At 39.4% G+C, this 18,768-nt stretch overlaps 1 protein-coding gene across 1 annotated transcript; it reads right to left on the reverse strand.

The window, feature by feature from the left end:
* Positions 1-14,480: 14,480 nt before the first annotated feature.
* Positions 14,481-15,247, reverse strand: LOC308370937 (cornifelin homolog B-like; the record flags this gene model as incomplete). The annotated part of the gene is made up of 3 exons (XM_080845685.1): positions 14,481-14,612; positions 14,752-14,906; positions 15,142-15,247. The coding sequence occupies 3 exons, from the start codon at positions 15,245-15,247 to the stop codon at positions 14,481-14,483; spliced, it is 393 nt and encodes a 130-aa protein (XP_080701811.1).
* Positions 15,248-18,768: the final 3,521 nt, after the last annotated feature.

Genomic DNA, 18,768 nt, shown 5'->3' on the forward strand with positions numbered 1-18,768 from the left:
TTTAACGCAAACCTATTTTATTTTAAGGCATTGTATTTTATCTGTATTTATTTATTTGAAGGCATATTTTAAGGCATTTTATCTTTTTACTTAACGCAAACCTATTTTATTTTATCTTTATATTTAAACACAAAACTATTTTATTTTAACTTTCTATTTTAACGCAAACCTACACAATTGTGCTGTATGGTACAGCCTGAGGTGGGAGAGCTCTGCTTCCCTTAATTCAACCCTCTCCATCTTGATACGCCTGACTATAGCCTCTGCTGCTGTGCAGACAAAAACACCACTGTTAGTGCTGTCTGTCTGTTTCCACTGTGGTGGTATCACAACTTCCCAAAGGGACAGATCAGCAAACACATTCCTAAATGCGTTTGCCAAGACTAATCTGTCCTTTGATTCTAAACTGTTGTACATTCCTAGGGAATCAAAAATTTGGATATTTTTCTGGGTACCATTAATTACCCATAAAATAAAATGGTTGCCACGTTCAGGAGAGCCTAAACCAACAAGACGGGGCAGTAGCACCACACCATCTGGCTTAATGCCATCTATACAAGTTAAAGCTCTATCAGTAATACAACTATTTTCTTGCCAGTCACGGCACCACAACGTGTATGCATCTGTGGTAAGATTGTGAAATACTGCCTTATCCTGTGAAGACAAAAAAAAAAACAGTGTTAACTTCTAAAACCATAACAGATACTGGTAGGTTGTCACACTAGAGAGAAAATAGAAACTACTTACAGTGGAATGTTGTTTGTGATCTGCAACAATCACTGCAATGCGCGTATTCACAATCTACAAGAAAGATTTTTTTTGATGACAACATGATAGGAAAAAGGTATAATTGAAATGTTACGATAGAAATAATGTATTTCGAAGTTTTACTTACATCATCAGTGAGCCAGTTGAACTCTGGGCCTGCCAGACTATCTAAGTCGCGAAAAGTGGCACGACAACTTCCGGTTCTGATCAGGACCGCATCTTTGTCCACAGCATTCCTTATCTGTTGCGTCAGTAACTGAAGGATTGGAAGCATACGAAAGTTAGAACACATGATTGCCACCCAACTTACTACTTAATGGAAAAGATGGTTCACATGATAGACTATAGGCCATTTTACCTTTGCAGCAAAAGGCACAGGAAACTTCTCCTCCAAAGTAAGAGACTACATAAAGAAAGACAGTGAATGAGTTACATAACCAACAGATCAAATGAAGAAAGTAAAAGAAACTAATACATTGAGATGACAACTAATACATTTTAGAAAATGTACCTCGTCCTCTGAACTTATGGAGACAGAAGTGATATCTAAAAATGGAAAAAACATACGCAAAAAACAAAGCATTCAGCATGTTCAATATATATACATCTATGTACGTTTGTATGTACAAATACGTTTGTTCTCTGTACAAGGTTGTGCCCTCACCTGTGTCCGCTGTCTCGCTGTGTGTTTGATCAACTTTTAGGAAAAAGGAACATAAAACACATTCAAACACTCTACATTGAACTTGACTTGACAATACATTTTGGAGGTAGATAAGTAAAGAAGTACCTACATTCAGAACCTACTGCTTCCATCGGGATGTCGCACAAAACACTCAGTTCCTCCTGGACATCAGAAGCGATGACGACATCTACGGGCGTGTCTGTTCGACGGACATATGGCTTCAAATGGCGAACATTCACCTTCTGACGACGCTTTGAAAGACCTTTACTATCAACTAAACTGGACACTCCTTTGGCTGTCATGGACTCCACCTTAAACGGTCCAGCCCAACGTTCCTTCATTGCACTTCCTAGCTTCACCGCTTTCTTGTTGACTAACACAAGGACCTCATCGCCCTCCTTGATATCAAAGCTTTTAATATTACGCCTCTGCTTGGTCTCAAACTGCAGTTTCTGTCTATTCTGAGCAATTTCAATGTTCTCCTTAACCTTAGCATGAACTTTGGCAAGAGAGTCTGCCCTCCTCTGTATTGTCTCTTCACTGTTCTCGATTTCAAACTCATCAACTGCTGGATTGGCGCTACTACCGGGATGAACCCCATAAATTGCAAAATATGGGCTAACCTTTGTGGAACGCTGCTTCGAGGTGTTAATCGAATAAACAGCGTGTTGCAGATAGACGTCCCAGTCATTCTGCTCATCATTACAATACTTTGAAAGATGGCGCTTTATGTTCTGGTTTGTGCGCTCATCTTGCCCATTGCTCTGTGGGTGGTAGGGTGCGGTTACAGCATGGTCTATCCCAAAGGTTTTAAAAAGTTCGCGGTTGCATTCATTCACAAACTCTCTACCCTGATCAGTTATAATTTTACGTACACCACCATGTTCCAATAGAGCATTCGTCACACTAAGTCCTACCCCTGGACCTTTCTTGCCTCCCAGAGGCCTAGCCATGACCCACTTTGAGAACAAGTCAGTAAAAGTTAAAATATGGGTGTAACCCTCGGATGTCTCTTCGAGCGGCCCGATTAAATCAACTCCTATGACCTGCCAGGGACCCTGGACCTTAATAGGGTGTAGCGTAGGTGCTACAGTCTTAATTCTATCATGCCTCTGACATGGCTCGCAGGAAGCAACCCAATCCACTACATCCTGTTTCATAGTCAGCCAATAAAAATTCTGCACTGCCTTCTGTGTCGTCTTCTGCACACCAGGGTGCCCTCCAGTGGCTGCACTGTCATGGCACTCATACAGTACCCTGTCCCTCTCCTCTGGAGTACGTACAACCAGACGTCTCCTACCTGAACTAACGTAGTACAACTTACCCATATCTAAAACATACTGCTTTGCTGCTTTACCGATAGAAGTCATCTGCCCCTTACTACTGCCTTGTTGGTGGGAACCCTTTGTAAGGTAATAAAATATAGCGTCCAAACGTGCAAAACTCGCCATCTCTCAAGGATGTCTAAATATAACACAAAATGTCACTTCACAAACACACAAAACACAACGTACACTGCCACAAACGAGAAAAGGGAGAGAGAACAAGACAGCATTAGTTTTTGTGAAAACATAGAAAGTCTGTAAATGTACATGTTTATTAAAACTATTAATATAGCACAGGGATAGTTAACTCTCTGAGCGCTGCACTTAACGTAATACATGTCATTCATAAAGTTAACTGGCGCAACATTGGCGCCTTATTTTCCGTCAGGTAATACTGACCACAGCGGTTTGACAGCAGGCTATGCTACAATGTCATTGACATACCGTGAAAAATGCCCCCTCCCGGGATAAAAAAAAGCTATTAATATAGCACAGGGATAGTTAACTCTCTGAGCGCTGCACTTAACGTAATACATGTCATTCATAAAGTTAACTGGCGCAACATTGGCGCCTTATTTTCCGTCAGGTAATACTGCCCACAGCGGTTTGACAGCAGGCTATGCTACAATGTCATTGACATACCGTGAAAAATGCCCCCTCCCGGGATAAAAAAAAACTATTAATATAGCACAGGGATAGTTAACTCTCTGAGCGCTGCACTTAACGTAATACATGTCATTCATAAAGTTAACTGGCGCAACATTGGCGCCTTATTTTCCGTCAGGTAATACTGCCCACAGCGGTTTGACAGCAGGCTATGCTACAATGTCATTGACATACCGTGAAAAATGCCCCCTCCCGGGATAAAAAAAAGCTATTAATATAGCACAGGGATAGTTTACTCTCTGAGCGCTGCACTTAACGTAATACATGTCATTCATAAAGTTAACTGGCGCAACATTGGCGCCTTATTTTCCGTCAGGTAATACTGCCCACAGCGGTTTGACAGCAGGCTATGCTACAATGTCATTGACATACCGTGAAAAATGCCCCCTCCCGGGATAAAAAAAACTATTAATATAGCACAGGGATAGTTAACTCTCTGAGCGCTGCATTTAACGTAATACATGTCATTCATAATTTAACGTGACTGATTCGTGCCAAATGTCATCCATGCACTGACCAGAACGGGTTGACATCAGGTTATGCTATGTGGGCTAACATTGCTTGTTACTTTAAAGAAAAGCAAAAAACACTAAAGGAAAACTCGCTGTTGACGACCTGAAACATTACCTGAGGTTATTTGTAATTCAAGTTAATCAACTTACCTTAGCTGGATGGGGGATTTGTAATCGGCTGATGAAGTCTGGGTAACTTCAAAAGAGGCTTTTGGTCTTCAAAAAGGCTTTTCAATGTCTTTAAGTCTTAACGTCTTTCAAAATACCTGAGTTGCGACTCAAATACAATGACAGTGAAGAAATAAACGATTGCAACAGCTTGCTATAGTAAATGTGTGACGGCCTATGCGCCATGCGCAATGCCCAATGAGAGACTTTGGAACCCTACTGGAGCACCAATAACCATTTTACGCACACTTTTTAATCCAATCCTACACTTCTCTCATGTCTTCGGTTGATCACAACGGACCTTAAATTCAAGGTCACAAGCCTTTTTCAGTCATTTACGCATACATCATGACGGATATACCCACAATCTGGATGGTAGGTGACTCTTGGTCACACTGGCTTGAGAGACATAGCCAGACTGTAAAGGACCCGGACCCCTCACTTCCCGGCGAGGTTAATTGGTTTAGTCGTAGAGGTATGAGGTGGGACGAGCTAATACCCTTGCTGGAGAAAGAGAGACGGGGAAGGATTGCACCCCATTTTCTTATTATCCACGTTGGAGGGAACGATTTGGGGTACACTAAGGGGACTACGCTGATCCGTAAAATGATTCAGGATTTAGCGATAGTTATGGCAATGTTCCCTGTAACCCAGATCGTGTTCTCCAACATCTGTGAACGCAGAGTGTGGATGAGAGGAGCTTGTGACGCCCCATGTCTGCTCGACAAGGCCAGGATTAACGTCAATAAATTGGTTAATTCGTTTTTACGGAAATCGGGCATGAGCTTTATGGCTCACAAAAACATCCGCCACTTAATGGCTATTTACCGTAAAGACGGGGTTCATTTGAACACCTCGGGTAACGCCTTGCTCATGGCTAACATCATTGAACATTTAAATTTAGTCCTTTAGTCCTCTGAGCCACAAAAATGGCCCTTTTAAGGGCCAACCAAATGACTTAATAAGCAAACTCCATGGTGGGCTGTGTGTGTGTGTGTGTGTTTGCATGATAGCTTTACCTTACCAAAACACTGTACAGCATATAGCTAGTTAGCTCTAGTAAGTGAAATAACGGGGGGGGGGGAACACCGATGCACCCCCTGTGGAAAATCAATTACAATAGCATGGGGAAATATTAGCCTCCGTGTCACAGCATTTGCGGGAATGAGTCGTGTTAAATATAATTGATAAAGTTTAGGCGCGCAATCTTCTTGAAGTTATATTTTCCCTCAGGTAACGTCAGGCAGTGCTCAACCGTTTAGCGGGCTGTATCAAACGTATATAGGGTGACAGACTCAGCAGGTGCCTGGTAGTATATAGCTAGTTAGTCAGCTTGCATACATTACTGTAATTAAAGCTAAACAATAAACCATTTTATACATCGATTATGTGTGTGTGTGTATTTGTAAGAGTACTAGCTTAAGCTTACCAAACACAGTACAGTAGCTAGCGTAGCCATGTCTGCTATCAGACTGTCACACATCGGCCATTCAGTTAAACAGTAAAGATTCTGAATGAAATAATGAATCAACAATCGACATGCTTGCTCAGTTTACTAATGGATTAATATGATACACGCTGTCCTATAGGACAGATATAATTAACACTTACGATAGCCAGTTAGCTCACGTAAGAAACAGTTATTTAAGCTAACCAATTGAATAACTTTCCCACAAAAAAAAAACATCGATGATGTGTGTTTGTGAAGTGTAACATATGTCCTTTATCAATCACTCACGTTATTGTCGTTTATGTTATTTACCGCTTCACATTACACCTAACACAAGTGTAATTCAGTTGCTTTTAATGTTTAACAGCAGCGTTAAGCGTGTCACACCATTAAAAGTCAGGCAAAGTTGTTGTAGCTAAGTGAAAAAAGTAGAGGTCCTGGTAATAGCCAATCAAATAAATGGTGTTTCAGTTCCTGCCTGGTAACTAAATCGTAGACGAATTCTAGAATTTTGATTGGTTGTCAACCGATCGTTTTAGGAGTCAATCGATCGTCTACCGACAGGGGCAACTATCTCAGCGTATATGGCAGTGACGTAGTTAGGCCTAGTTCAAATTGTATGTGGAATGTTGACAAGCGGCTATGGCTTGATAATACAGTAAATGACGTGTGAAATGAAACTAAAACACATCACAGTTAAAGTTGTATAAATATTGATTGATTCACAGCTATTTGAATGGATGACATGACTAACAAGTGGTCGAAGAGTAATTTGAAAGTATTTGTTCAGTGAATTAACGCGTTCGGTCAAACAATCGGTCACCTTTTTTGTAATGTTTACATAGCCAGGCTACCACACAACTTTCATCTGAAATAGCATGCTATGTCGCAACATTTTTTGAATTTGACAGAATATTCAGTATGGAATGGCAATATCAGACCAGTATGGTTTTTAGCGGTTGACATTATTACGGTTTGACTGCTTCTTTTGGACATATGTTTTTTTAGGCCAAGTGGAAAAGAAATGGTCTTTGCCCACTTAGATAAGGTAAAACTCAAACAAAATAAAATGCCATTTTGGTTTTATGGGCAGCTTGAAGGTTGTAACCATAGACATATAGAATTACTAGATACATTATCCGCGTTGCCGGCCAACGGAGTCGAACGTCCGCAGAGGTCGGCCATCTTACCCCGGGCAGATCGCTCACCGTAACATTGTGGTGGTAGTGAAAAATGTACTTTTTAAATAACCATAGCTTGCTCAATTTTCAACCGATTTTTAAACGGGTTGGTTTGTTATAAACGTCAGAGATGTAGCTATGACACTATATAAATATAAATACTTACAGTGCATGAAATGCCCCGTATTGTTATTCCTTCGTTTCTTATACTTATTATTCTTTGTACAGACTTCTGTGCTTAATTCAGCTCGAACACCTTAACGTAGAAACTTCATTCAAAATGTGTTGTGTAGGTCTTGTAAAGGACACTAGGATTATGTATTTCTCATATTTTTAAACGTTACTTTTTAAAACATTAAAGAAAAACTAATAAAATGTTTCCCATTGACTTACATTGGGACATCATGACGTCATAATATGTCTTTAAACTGGCTTGCAACTGTGCTTCACTGACAATAATGATATAAAGTAGGTACAATATTTCCCTATACAAATATACATCAAGAAATGATGCATGTTGAAATCCCCACCCTGTACAGAGATGTATTTATGACACTGCATACTTATGAATAATTATAATTATAACCATGGGTTTTCATGTGAAAATAACATTAAACAGAACAGATAGGTGTAATAAATACACACATGCACAAGGTGTTTTTATTACCTGAATACAGTAAAAGACAGTTAACAAAACACAAAAACTCAGGAAAACCATGACAATGTACAAGCACCGCCTCGCCATCGAAAGAGGCAGACACAGGCAGACCTGGCTGACCGGAGAGGTTGTGGGTACTGTACTTTTACAGTAAATTACTGGCTACTAGTTGCATTGCTTTCACAGTAATTTCACAGTTATTTATTTTAAATATTTCACAGTAAAGTACTGTACATGTTTCACAGTAATTACATGTAAACATTTCACAGCAAAATGCAATGCAACTACAGCGGTATATTGTAACTTCACAGTTGTCATGCCATTGGATTACTGTGATATAGCGGTATGTAGCTGTGGAATTACATCGTCTTGCTGTATATAAATTACAGTATTTGTCTGTTATGTTATGCTTTTTACTGTAAAGGTAATGCAACTAGTAGCCAGAAATGTACTGTACATTTACAATTTAAATAACTCTGCAAAATACTGCAAATTTGACTTGTAAACTGTGATTTATAAAAATGCACACGACAAATTCACATTTACAAAGACCACTCAAAGTCCACGCCTCTCCTTCGAGCCTTGTTCTGAGTAAATGCCCAAGATGCACCTGTAAACAATAAGCAAAGACAACTTTCAGTTTTACAGATTTTATATTGCATTGTTTTTAAAGGCACATGCAGTGGTGCCCCTTCCCCTTTAACCAAATCGTACACCAAATAAATTAGTATTGAAAGCCAAGCCAGATTGATATAAGAAATTGGCTTCCATCGTAGGGCAAAGACCTTAAAATACAGTTCATAAATATATTTTAAGAAAATATCATCCTTAAATATAAATATCAACTATAGCAACTTTGTAGTGATTCATGAATATAAGCTTAATTTGATCAAAATGTAATTGGCTAGTTTGATGAAACATTCAATGACGGATCAAAGTACAATAGTAAAAAGAGAAACACTTATTTTCCCCATCAGATGAAATCGGTTTTTTGCCCCTTTGGCAAGGTGTTCTTTTTACCTCAACAGCCTGCTCCACTCTTGTTAACTGCCTCTGAAAAAGAATGGAGAGCAATTACTGACAGATACTGAGAGATAGTAGTCTAGCAAATACTCATGCATATCCTTCCTATTGACATGTAAAGACCACCAAATGAAAACACATAGTTTGCACCTTCCTAAGATATAAAATACTGTATTGTCTGTGATGCGAGCTTTTTGGAGAAACACAGCTTTGAAATTACTTAGTTGCTGCAGCTGGAGGCTAACATTAGCTCACTTTTGCGCATATTTGCGCATATTTGCACTAATAACTGCGTATTCTCGACCAAATAACTGGCACGCTATGCTTCTTAAAGACATCAGGGGACCATTACGAAAACACGTAATTTGAGCTTTCCAAAGATATGAGGCAAAGCTTCGCGGGGGGAAACGCCTTTAAAATGACTTAGCTGGTTACTGCAGCTGGTGGCCAACGTTAGCTAACTTTAACTTTCACGCTAATTCGCGTATTCTTCATCGAATAACTCGCACACTTGATCCAAAACATCGTTCATTTACTAACCCAGACAACAAACAATATTATAAAGTTGTGACAAGCTGTCTGTCAAACTTACCTTCGAGCTCTTCTATCATCCTCCGTGGATCCAAGTTCAACTGTCTCTTCTTCAGCCCACAATGCAGCGCAGTTGTTCAAATTTACAGTAATGTATTGGGTTATCTCAAAGGAGGATTTGAATAGAGTATATTACTGTGGAATAACAAAATGCTGTGAAATCACTGTATCATTTTTTTTCACAGTAACTTACTGTGTCTATTGATTTCACAGTAAATTCTACATTACAACATGATATTGTGATTATTACAGTTAAAGTATGTAAAGTTATAATACGATAATTTATTGTGAAATAGATAGGTAGCCTACTTTATTTATATCTGTATGGACAAATTCTTGTGTCCACACAAATAGCTGGAAAGCTACAAACAGTCCTGAAAATCGTTCATGTTAAGTTGGATATTGTAGCGATCTCAGTCACTACGACTTTACTTCAATGTTCTTCAATGACTTGGTCGATGCAATATTACCGTTATTCGCTAACAAATATCAACAGCAACGAAATCAGGAACGTCTATTTTTTTCAGTTGACAAGATCATCCGCATAAAACGTGTTGTAATCATATTCATAATTATGATTAAACTCGTTCGTACCTTTGTTAAATTACATGGAAAATCCTATTGGTTTGTTAAGGTTTACTATGGGCAGGGGCGAAGTTTGCCACCCGGAAGTAAGATATTTGTTATTGTGACATCATGCTGAATTGTCGTATATTGTACATACTTAGAATAATTATTCTATTGTTTAGAACATTAAATGCTTATTCATACGTATAAAATGTCATAGCTACATCTCTGACGTTTATAACAAACCAACCCGTTTAAAAATCGGTTGAAAATTGAGCAAGCTATGGTTATTTAAAAAGTACATTTTTCACTACCACCACAATGTTACGGTGAGCGATCTGCCCGGGGTAAGATGGCCGACCTCTGCGGACGTTCTAGACTCCGCCGTGAGTTATCTAGTAATTCTATATATCTATGGTTGTAACGACAGCCCATCAATTGTGAGCTAGCCATTTTGTTGATAACTAACGTCAGTTAGTTGTATTTAATATTTCACTGGGTATTGCAGTTGTTTAATTAACTGAAATAATTATGAAATGTTATGTTCTATTTGCCATTCACTTAAGCAAGTTACAGTATTGGCAAGCATTGATAGCATGAATCTATTGACAGACATGACACTTTGTGTGAATAAAGAAGGGACAATTTTTCTATACAGTTACAAATTGTCACAAAAGTACATTTCCCCCTGGTTCGCAATGTTTTTAGGAGGAAACCGCCATCGCTGCTTGCAGCTATATTTGTTCTTATTATTATTATTCTGTGCTGGGATCCTATGGCAGCCCATAGAACCGTCTGGTAAAAAGTTGTGAAATTTGGCACACTGATTGGGGACAGTCCCATGATTCATTTCACCAAGTTTCATGTAGGCAGATGTAGCGCTCTAGCGCCACCAACAGGTCAAAGTTGGACGTACGTTCACACACGTAACTTTTGACCCGTTGGCCCGATTTTCAAAAATGAGGCATCCTTGGAATCCTTGGACCAGCACGAGTTCAACGCACCCTATGATGTCATTTTGCGCCATGATGGATTTTCCGCCATTTTGGATTTTATCAAAAACCTTCAAAAATCTTCACGGGTCACAATCATTGTCCGATCAACACCAAACTTGACACACATCATCTTCAGACCAAGCCTCACAAAGGTTATTGGATTATATCTTCGCAACTAAAACCGTTCGCCCGTGACAGCCAATCAAAGTTTGCGACGAAGTCGCCAGACAGGACGTGGGCTCATATCTCAGCAAAGATTTCATGTATCATGACCAAACTTATTACATGGACGGCTTACCTCATCAGGAAGACGCTTAAGAAATTTGGTGACCTTTGACCTCTAGGTGGCGCTGTAATTAGCAAAAATGCATTTTGGCCTGTAGCTGTTGACGTGTTTGGAATTTCAACTTACTAGTGGGATCTATACATGCTCTTGGAGGTCTTTAGATTGACACATGCAAATATGTGACATTATCATAATTGATCAGGGCGCCATATTGAATTTAGTCAAAAACACTAAAAAGCAAACACAGGTCACAAATTTGATCTGATCTTCACCAAAATTGGCGCAGACCATCATTAGACCATGCCTTATAACTGCATAAGTTTATGGAACAATTGACGAAAGCATTCGCCAGTAGCAGCCAATCGAATTAGGCGGCGAAGCCGCCAAACAGGAAGTGAGCTCATATCTCAGCAACCCTGTAATGTATCAAAACCAAACTTGGTACATGGACTGCTGACCCCATCTGGGGGACAATCAATACATTTGGTGACCTTTGACCTTAATTTAATCCAAAACACTAAAAAGTTTGCACAGGTCGCAAATTTGGTCCGATCTTCACCAAAATTGGCACGGACTTTCTAAAGACCATGCTTTATCACTGCATTGCGCTCTGAAAGCATTCGCCTTCAACAGCCAATCGAATTTGGCCGATTCGCTGCATGAACCCTCCATCGCTGCTTGCAGCTATATTTCTTCTAGTTGTTTCAATTGGTAAGACTAAATATAATTACATTAACCAACTCAAATAAATTAGTTTACACAAACTTGATAATTCCAGTTTTTGATACAATTACAACGCCATTTTCAAGACGGAACTTTCAAGAAAAACTGGATATCGTGAGGATGGGAAGTTTAATGAAACTGCTTTGCAGGTGGGACATGATGTTACTTGTTAAACTTGTTAAACCTCACATTGAGTCACATAGGCTACTTTTGGTGGACTTAATAAAACTTTGTAGACTAATCCCTGAAAATCGCCTTTTATTTTTAAGTTGTGACAGTAATATCCAAGCGATCATATAACTTAGAGTTTACTACTCTTAATGTATTGTTAATACGGGTGTATTGATTTGAAATGCTCCAGAAATATTAATAAGGTCTGTTGTACTCGACTATGTTAAGGTGATGCAATGCTCACTTATACTGCCTTTCTGTATAAAATATACTGGTTCGAGAGCCATGGCGTCATAATGATGGTATGAGGAGGTGGATTCACTCAGTTTAACATCGTGTAGGACATCGCTGAAGGCCCAGTCGTGAAATGCACGGACCGCCACTGAAGCACACACACACATGTGTACGCCTGATTCTGAAATAGTCCATTGCTCAAATACAACATGAGCCAAGCCGCTTTAGTTTTAATGTAATATCTTACTTTAAGGCATCAGACAATGCATGTTAAATACCCACTTTCAAGTTTTATGGTTACAGAAAGAACTATTCTGTTATGATGATAGATAGTAGAAAGAGATGGATGTAGTATCAGTCAGTTAGAAGGACTGTGCTGCTCAAAATCAAGTTTTGGGACTCTTAAACTGAGAACTCTATGCAATCAGGAGGAACAATTGTAGACAGTAAAGGAGTGGTTTGCCTTTTTGAAGCCTTCCGACTTCCTGGCACTAACCAGAACATTTTTAAGATGTAAGAATCTAACTACCAAAACTACATGCAACATAAAGACATTTTTCAAATGAAATACTCATTCACACATACATGTTACATAACATGCTGACTTTCTCTTTATTCAGATTTTTTGTGAGACTCAGAGACTAAAGATAGCTTTTCAGAGAGCAGTGATTGCAATGCAGAGAGAAGGAAAAGAGAGGGGCCCAATGGATTGTGTGTGATTTATTTTGTTAATGTTTTTTTTTTTTTTATAATGCTATGGTTGGAGTACAAACAGTGTGGTATCTTTGCTTGAAGTACCTACAGTTATGATGATGCCTTTTCAAATTTTAGTTAAAAGTTAGGAGTTAACCTCATAATTATAGTTAGACTCATCATTCAACACTTTAGTTAAACTAATCACCCATCACTGTAGTTAAACCCATTACCTTCATGTGTTATCACGTGTGTTACCTATGCTCTGTCCAGACTTAATGGTAGTAATGCTGCACAACCGTTAACCAAAACACAAGGCAGCCTTTGCCCAAACATGACAGGGTACAGTCAAGTGACACTGAATATTTATAACTAAAGAATAATTACAGTTTTTCGCATTGGCTTTGGAACATTCCTAGCATTATTCTTAACCTTTTCAAAACAGTACGTGCATTTCTTGAAAAAATTCATAAGAACAGCACCACACAATGGATTACATGCAAAAGCCCGGAACTTGCTCAAAATGCTTAGTTTATGTGTCAAAAGTGAATAATTATGTCAATGAAAATGTCAGTGCTACCAAAATGCAGTTTTAAGAATTTTATGTCTGATCTGAGAAATTGAAGCCACTGAGAAAAACTGTATTTTACTCCTCCGTATGCTGGACCTCTATATGACCTGGAACGTTACAGCATACTCTAGTGGAATTTCAGTATAGCGCATGTTATTACCAAACCCTGGGTATTGTCAGCTACTAAATATTACCTCTATCATTTGCCTCTTTCTTAAATATATTGTATATATAATTAGCACTAGATCACTATATTTTGTTATATAAAAAAGTGGTTTAGAACCAGGTATTGACATACATAGAGAATTTTTATTTATTTATTTAACACAGTGAAGAGTAATGAACTTAACTGTAAATATGTCAGAGTTAGACGAAAAGGATAATTTCTATCTGTAGTCCCTGACCAGATGTTAAAATAGGCTCCCAAAAGTATAAGCAAAATAAAAAATAAACCCTAACAGTCATGATAAAAAAAGAAGATGGAAGTCTCCAAAAAGGTCAGGTCTTGGCGTTTGAATACCTCGAAACTTGTTTCACCTGAAGGTCCACCTTTTTCCCATACAAGCACACATTCCACAGGAATGAGAATAATGCCATGGTTATGTCATACATCACAATTTTACCTGAGGAGGAGGAGGAGGAGGAGGAGGAAAAAGAACAAGAAGAAGAAGACATCTGAAGAGGTTGTCTGAAGAGCTTTTCAGCATTTGAATTATTCATGTAAAATCAATCAATGTCCCTTTTTCCATATAACCTAGAAAAGCGATAGTTGTAGACTACACCAACAAATCAACCTGCATCTTAGGGGGGGGGGTATTGATCCAAACAATGTTGATATCATAAAAAATGAATTATGCAATTACTTAATGGATCCAACATTGACTGCTCAAGTAGACTGGTATCTGGATACTCTATTTTCTTTCGACTTTATTTCAGATAAAACACACACATACATAGAGCTGTAAGCCTATAAGTGACACAGAAACAATGTAAATTAAATTAATATCTGTTAAAAACAACACATTAACACTTTATGAGAGTTTGCTTTTGACTTATCTGGCAGAGTCCACTTAGAAAAAATTGACAGGACAAGGAAACATAGCTCGAAGACCATGATGAAAATGACATCAGTGTGACAACAGCAACTGTGTTGATGGAGACGGCCGGTGGGAAGTGGCAGAGGTGAGTCTGAAAAAGGAGAGTGGCGGTGTTGCTATAGGGGTTGCCTAGGTGTGGAACTGATGAGGGTGATGGGGATGGCTCTTCTCTTCATTTCACTACTCATTTGGTACCAGGAGCACAAACTGCAAAACGACGCGTACGCACAGTCATGACAGATGGTGTCCTGTAAACACAACACAACATTTCTTTAAGTTATTCACCAGTCACAGGAAGAAGAATGAAGAAAATAATGCCACCAGAAACTAATTACATGAGTAGATGAATTCCAATCTATTCCTTTTTACGGGAGGGGTTTTACTTACTGTGATTCCATAGCGATGACGCATGGAGACTCTCATGGCGAGATTGATCGGTGGGATGAGGCAAAAAGCGTCCAACAAGGGGAGACACAGGGCCTGCCCATAGTCACGTGTGGTAATACAGGCGAAGCAGGGACAACACCAAAATCCAAAGCAACCTGGACAGAAAAATTATCTAACTTACTAACCCCTTTGGTGGAGCTGTGTGCAGGGCAAGGCTACACCTAGACCAGCTTTTTCACTCTGGTCAGCACACAGTGAAACTTGCCTACACATAAGTATTCATATACTGTATGTTCCGCACACTTTCCATACACGCCCACACACACACACAAACACACACACACACACACAGTCATACACACACACACACAGAAACGCACACACACTTACATTGGGACATATCCTCACAGCAGTCACAAATTCCTGAACCCCACTGATCAGACACTCTTGAGTCCATAACCGGAGCAGGCTGTTGAATCACTAGTTTTGTTGTCATTGTAATCTACAAAATGAAACATAACAAAAAGAAACAAAGATTTATTTTAAGAAAAAACACAGGGTAATAAAATTGTAATTTTTTCGAAGTATAGCCTTTTATAAAATGCCATAGTATGTCACATTGTCCAGTTCCCACACATAACCCCATCTTCTCTGTACTGTAGTTCATAATCACCTATTCTATCAGCTATTCTATAAATCAAGCGTACTCTTATCTGTACTCATTGTCATGTCTTACCTGTGTAATAGTGGGCTGCCGTAGATAGATCGTGAAACTTACAGCAGAAGTTGCAAACCTAGACTGAGGTAGCCAGGGCTTCTATTCAAGACTAGATGTAATGGTATGAAACTCACTCCCTTTCCTTCAAGGAGAGCCACACAGACTTGTTAAACCTGAAAGTTAAGACAATTCGGTGCAATTACACATGTGTTCATAATGCAGGGAGGGGAGTGTCCATGACGACACAAGGATCTATAAGTGTCCTTAGGGAAGGGTTTCATTGAAACCTGTCCTCCTGGAAAATAGAAATACCTGTTTCACTAACATAACATGATACCTAGCATCACCTTACAGCTAACTAGCACTGCACTGTAGCATAGTCAATTGTGATTGTTTTACAAACTGGAGTTTTGGGTAAGTGATATTGAACAAACCTTTCACTCTCTCTCACACACACACACGCACTCTCTTTCTCCAGCTGCTGGTTGGCCTCAAGGGGAGGAAACGATAAAATGCATTGCATTAGATCTACAATATCTAATAACACAATACATTACTGTATTAAATGACATCGTCAGAGATCTCATTTCATACGTCAGAAGAAGTTGAAGCAAACAAACTTAAATTAGTCCATAGGAAAATACATCAAGTAATTTTTCCTATCAGCACCATATTTACAATAAATACATGCATACTAAACTAAAATAACCAGAAATAGGCCTAGATGTCTATTCCATACATGCAAAATGTATCGATAGCGAAAACTCTGTGCATAGAATGCCAGCTAGATTAAGGTAATTATAATGTATCTCCTAGTCCATGATTGTGGGCATCATTTTAGACAGCTACAGAGGCGGGGCACATCTTTCCTATGTCTTGCTGCATGACTATGACACAGCTGCCTCAGGTATCAGGTGTGTGATGACTGACTAAAGTTGCCCATCCCTTTTGAGCATTTAAAAGGCATTAGAGTAGATTAACGTAAAATATTGTCCCCTCCCTGAGACATCACTCAACTTCTCAACTGTGTTTTTACAGCCTCACTGGGAAAATAAATCACTACTTTCTTGAAGTCATTTAAAAGTCACATGAGCCACTGTTGCATTCAAGTTCTGGCTGTAGCAAAAATTCCCTGTTGCCTTTGTCCCTACTATTCGGGTGGAAACATGTGTCTGAGTCCACTGTGTTGCACTAAGCACTAAATCGCCTATGTTTAAAAGAAAATATAAAAGAATGGGCAACTGTATATACCTGAACTAGTATTTATAACTGATCTGAAGAGGGATGTATTGTTAAGTATGTGTTATTATGTACTGTAAAGTCTTATATCAAATCACCTACTGCAAATTTACGCAAAAGCGGTTTACATTTTCAATCTTTGGGTTTGGGATAATCTCCTGCACACATCCAAATGCCTGAACCTGATTGCGTCTGAGGGAGAAGGGGGTATGTTGGGGAAATCCCCTCGCTGTCACAACTGAAAACACGTCTCCTTTAAGACAACGAAAATGCGTAGCCTATACAGACCGAGGGGGCTTCGGTTGGCATCAAACAGCAACATAGTGCTGCTGATAAACCCGGGGAGAAGGCGTTCAAATTATCATAATAAAGGTCAGAACCTCTACATTGTTTCATCGATTAGAATCTTGATGCAAAATACGTTTGTGTTAAGGGTGTGAGAGAATAACTCTAGCTTCTAAAAAGGCTCTTGCCAAACATGGATGTAGATGGAAAACGTCGCACTGGCCAACTGCACCTGAAATTCACATGCAATATGGCAACAAGCCTAAATTATGCTACAAATGCTGTCTGTTATGGGGATGAGCTTGTTAACCATGTCATGTTGTAGTTGAGCTAACCGTCCCTTGTTTTATTCTGCGACAGGACATCTCTTGACACTTTTCTATCATCTCAAGACCGTTCTACAATCCTGCATGCTGTACTGTTGCGGAAGTAAGGACGAGGAGAGGGAGCGCACGGAAAAAGAAGATGTATTACTGAAAAGGGAGGCAGAACCTTTAGTAAAGAATCCAGGCACCTTTCATTCTGAGTCCGAGATGTACGGAACCGCAGGCATGCCCGAACTTCTGCCTCCTAGTGGGGTATATCAGCCAAGTCCCCATGACCCGTGTGAGGTGCCTCATCTGACTAGTGAGCTTAACCAGGGCACTATAGACCATAACTCATACCAGCAGAGGTTAGGCCGAAGGGCTCCGAAGCTTGGACAAATCGGACGGTCAAAGAGAGGTGAGTGCGGCAGAGCTATTCTCCATATGGCTGTTCACAAGGCTAAAATCAAGAATTGTTGCCAGTTGGGTTCGACAGCATGTTTGTGTATGCAGTTAGACTATTCTCACGGTACTTATTTTATGTTTGCCCTCAGTGGTCATTGAAGATGAGGACTTGGATGACGTCATGAACAACAATGGATCACTGCCCTTGCCAATCAGCCACTCTCCTGCCTGAACACCTTAATCAAGGCATTCAGTTCAACATTTGGCTTAACATTTAAGACGTCCGTTCTCTGGTCAGCGGGCAAAACCTGGACACTGTCTTTTGAAGTCTTAAAAACGTTGTAGTAGCCTACTTTAGCAGCATGCGCGTCACATGTAGTTTAGTCGCAAGGCTCTGTTGTCATCGGGAACGGTCCGATGAAATGTTAAACGTGGGTGCGAGTCTGCTGCAGTTGTCCAGGTGCGTTAGCGCGAGGTTGTCGGCAGAGGTCGCTGACATACCAAGCACGCCATTGCACAATTGTCCGGGTAGCCCGCACACAACACAGCAACACTGTGAATGGATAGACGTTTTAAAATCGACTAGGCCTATATGCTTTCGCAATTGTAGCAAAGTTTCGCAAATCGAAGCCAAGTTGTACGTACTCTCTGTAGGGATAGTCATTGTTATAAACAGCATTTTCCCTTTAAGTTGTCCGTCCATAAGTGAAAATAACTCCAAGGAAATGCATTGGTAATGCAAAGACTTGAATCATGTTTACATCATATTTATGCAAAAATAATGCCTTATATGTTAACGGATATTTCAGTCACTGCCATAGACTTTCCTTTAAGGATTATTTTTGTTAAGTAAGTTTGTTTGCATTTTTACTATTAATAATAATTTAAGTATGGCAAGAATACATAAAAAAAGAACATGTGTGCGTACTCTATCAAACGTTATACATTGGACAAGTGCAACACTTGTATACGATGTTAAGAGAAACCACTAGCACTGTGAGCTTGAATAGATCTCTCTCACACACACACACACACACACACACACACGAAGACATGCACTCAGTG

Source organism: Sprattus sprattus, assembly GCF_963457725.1.
Source record: "Sprattus sprattus genome assembly, chromosome: 1".
In the NCBI taxonomy this organism is placed as follows: Eukaryota; Metazoa; Chordata; class Actinopteri; order Clupeiformes; family Clupeidae; genus Sprattus; species Sprattus sprattus.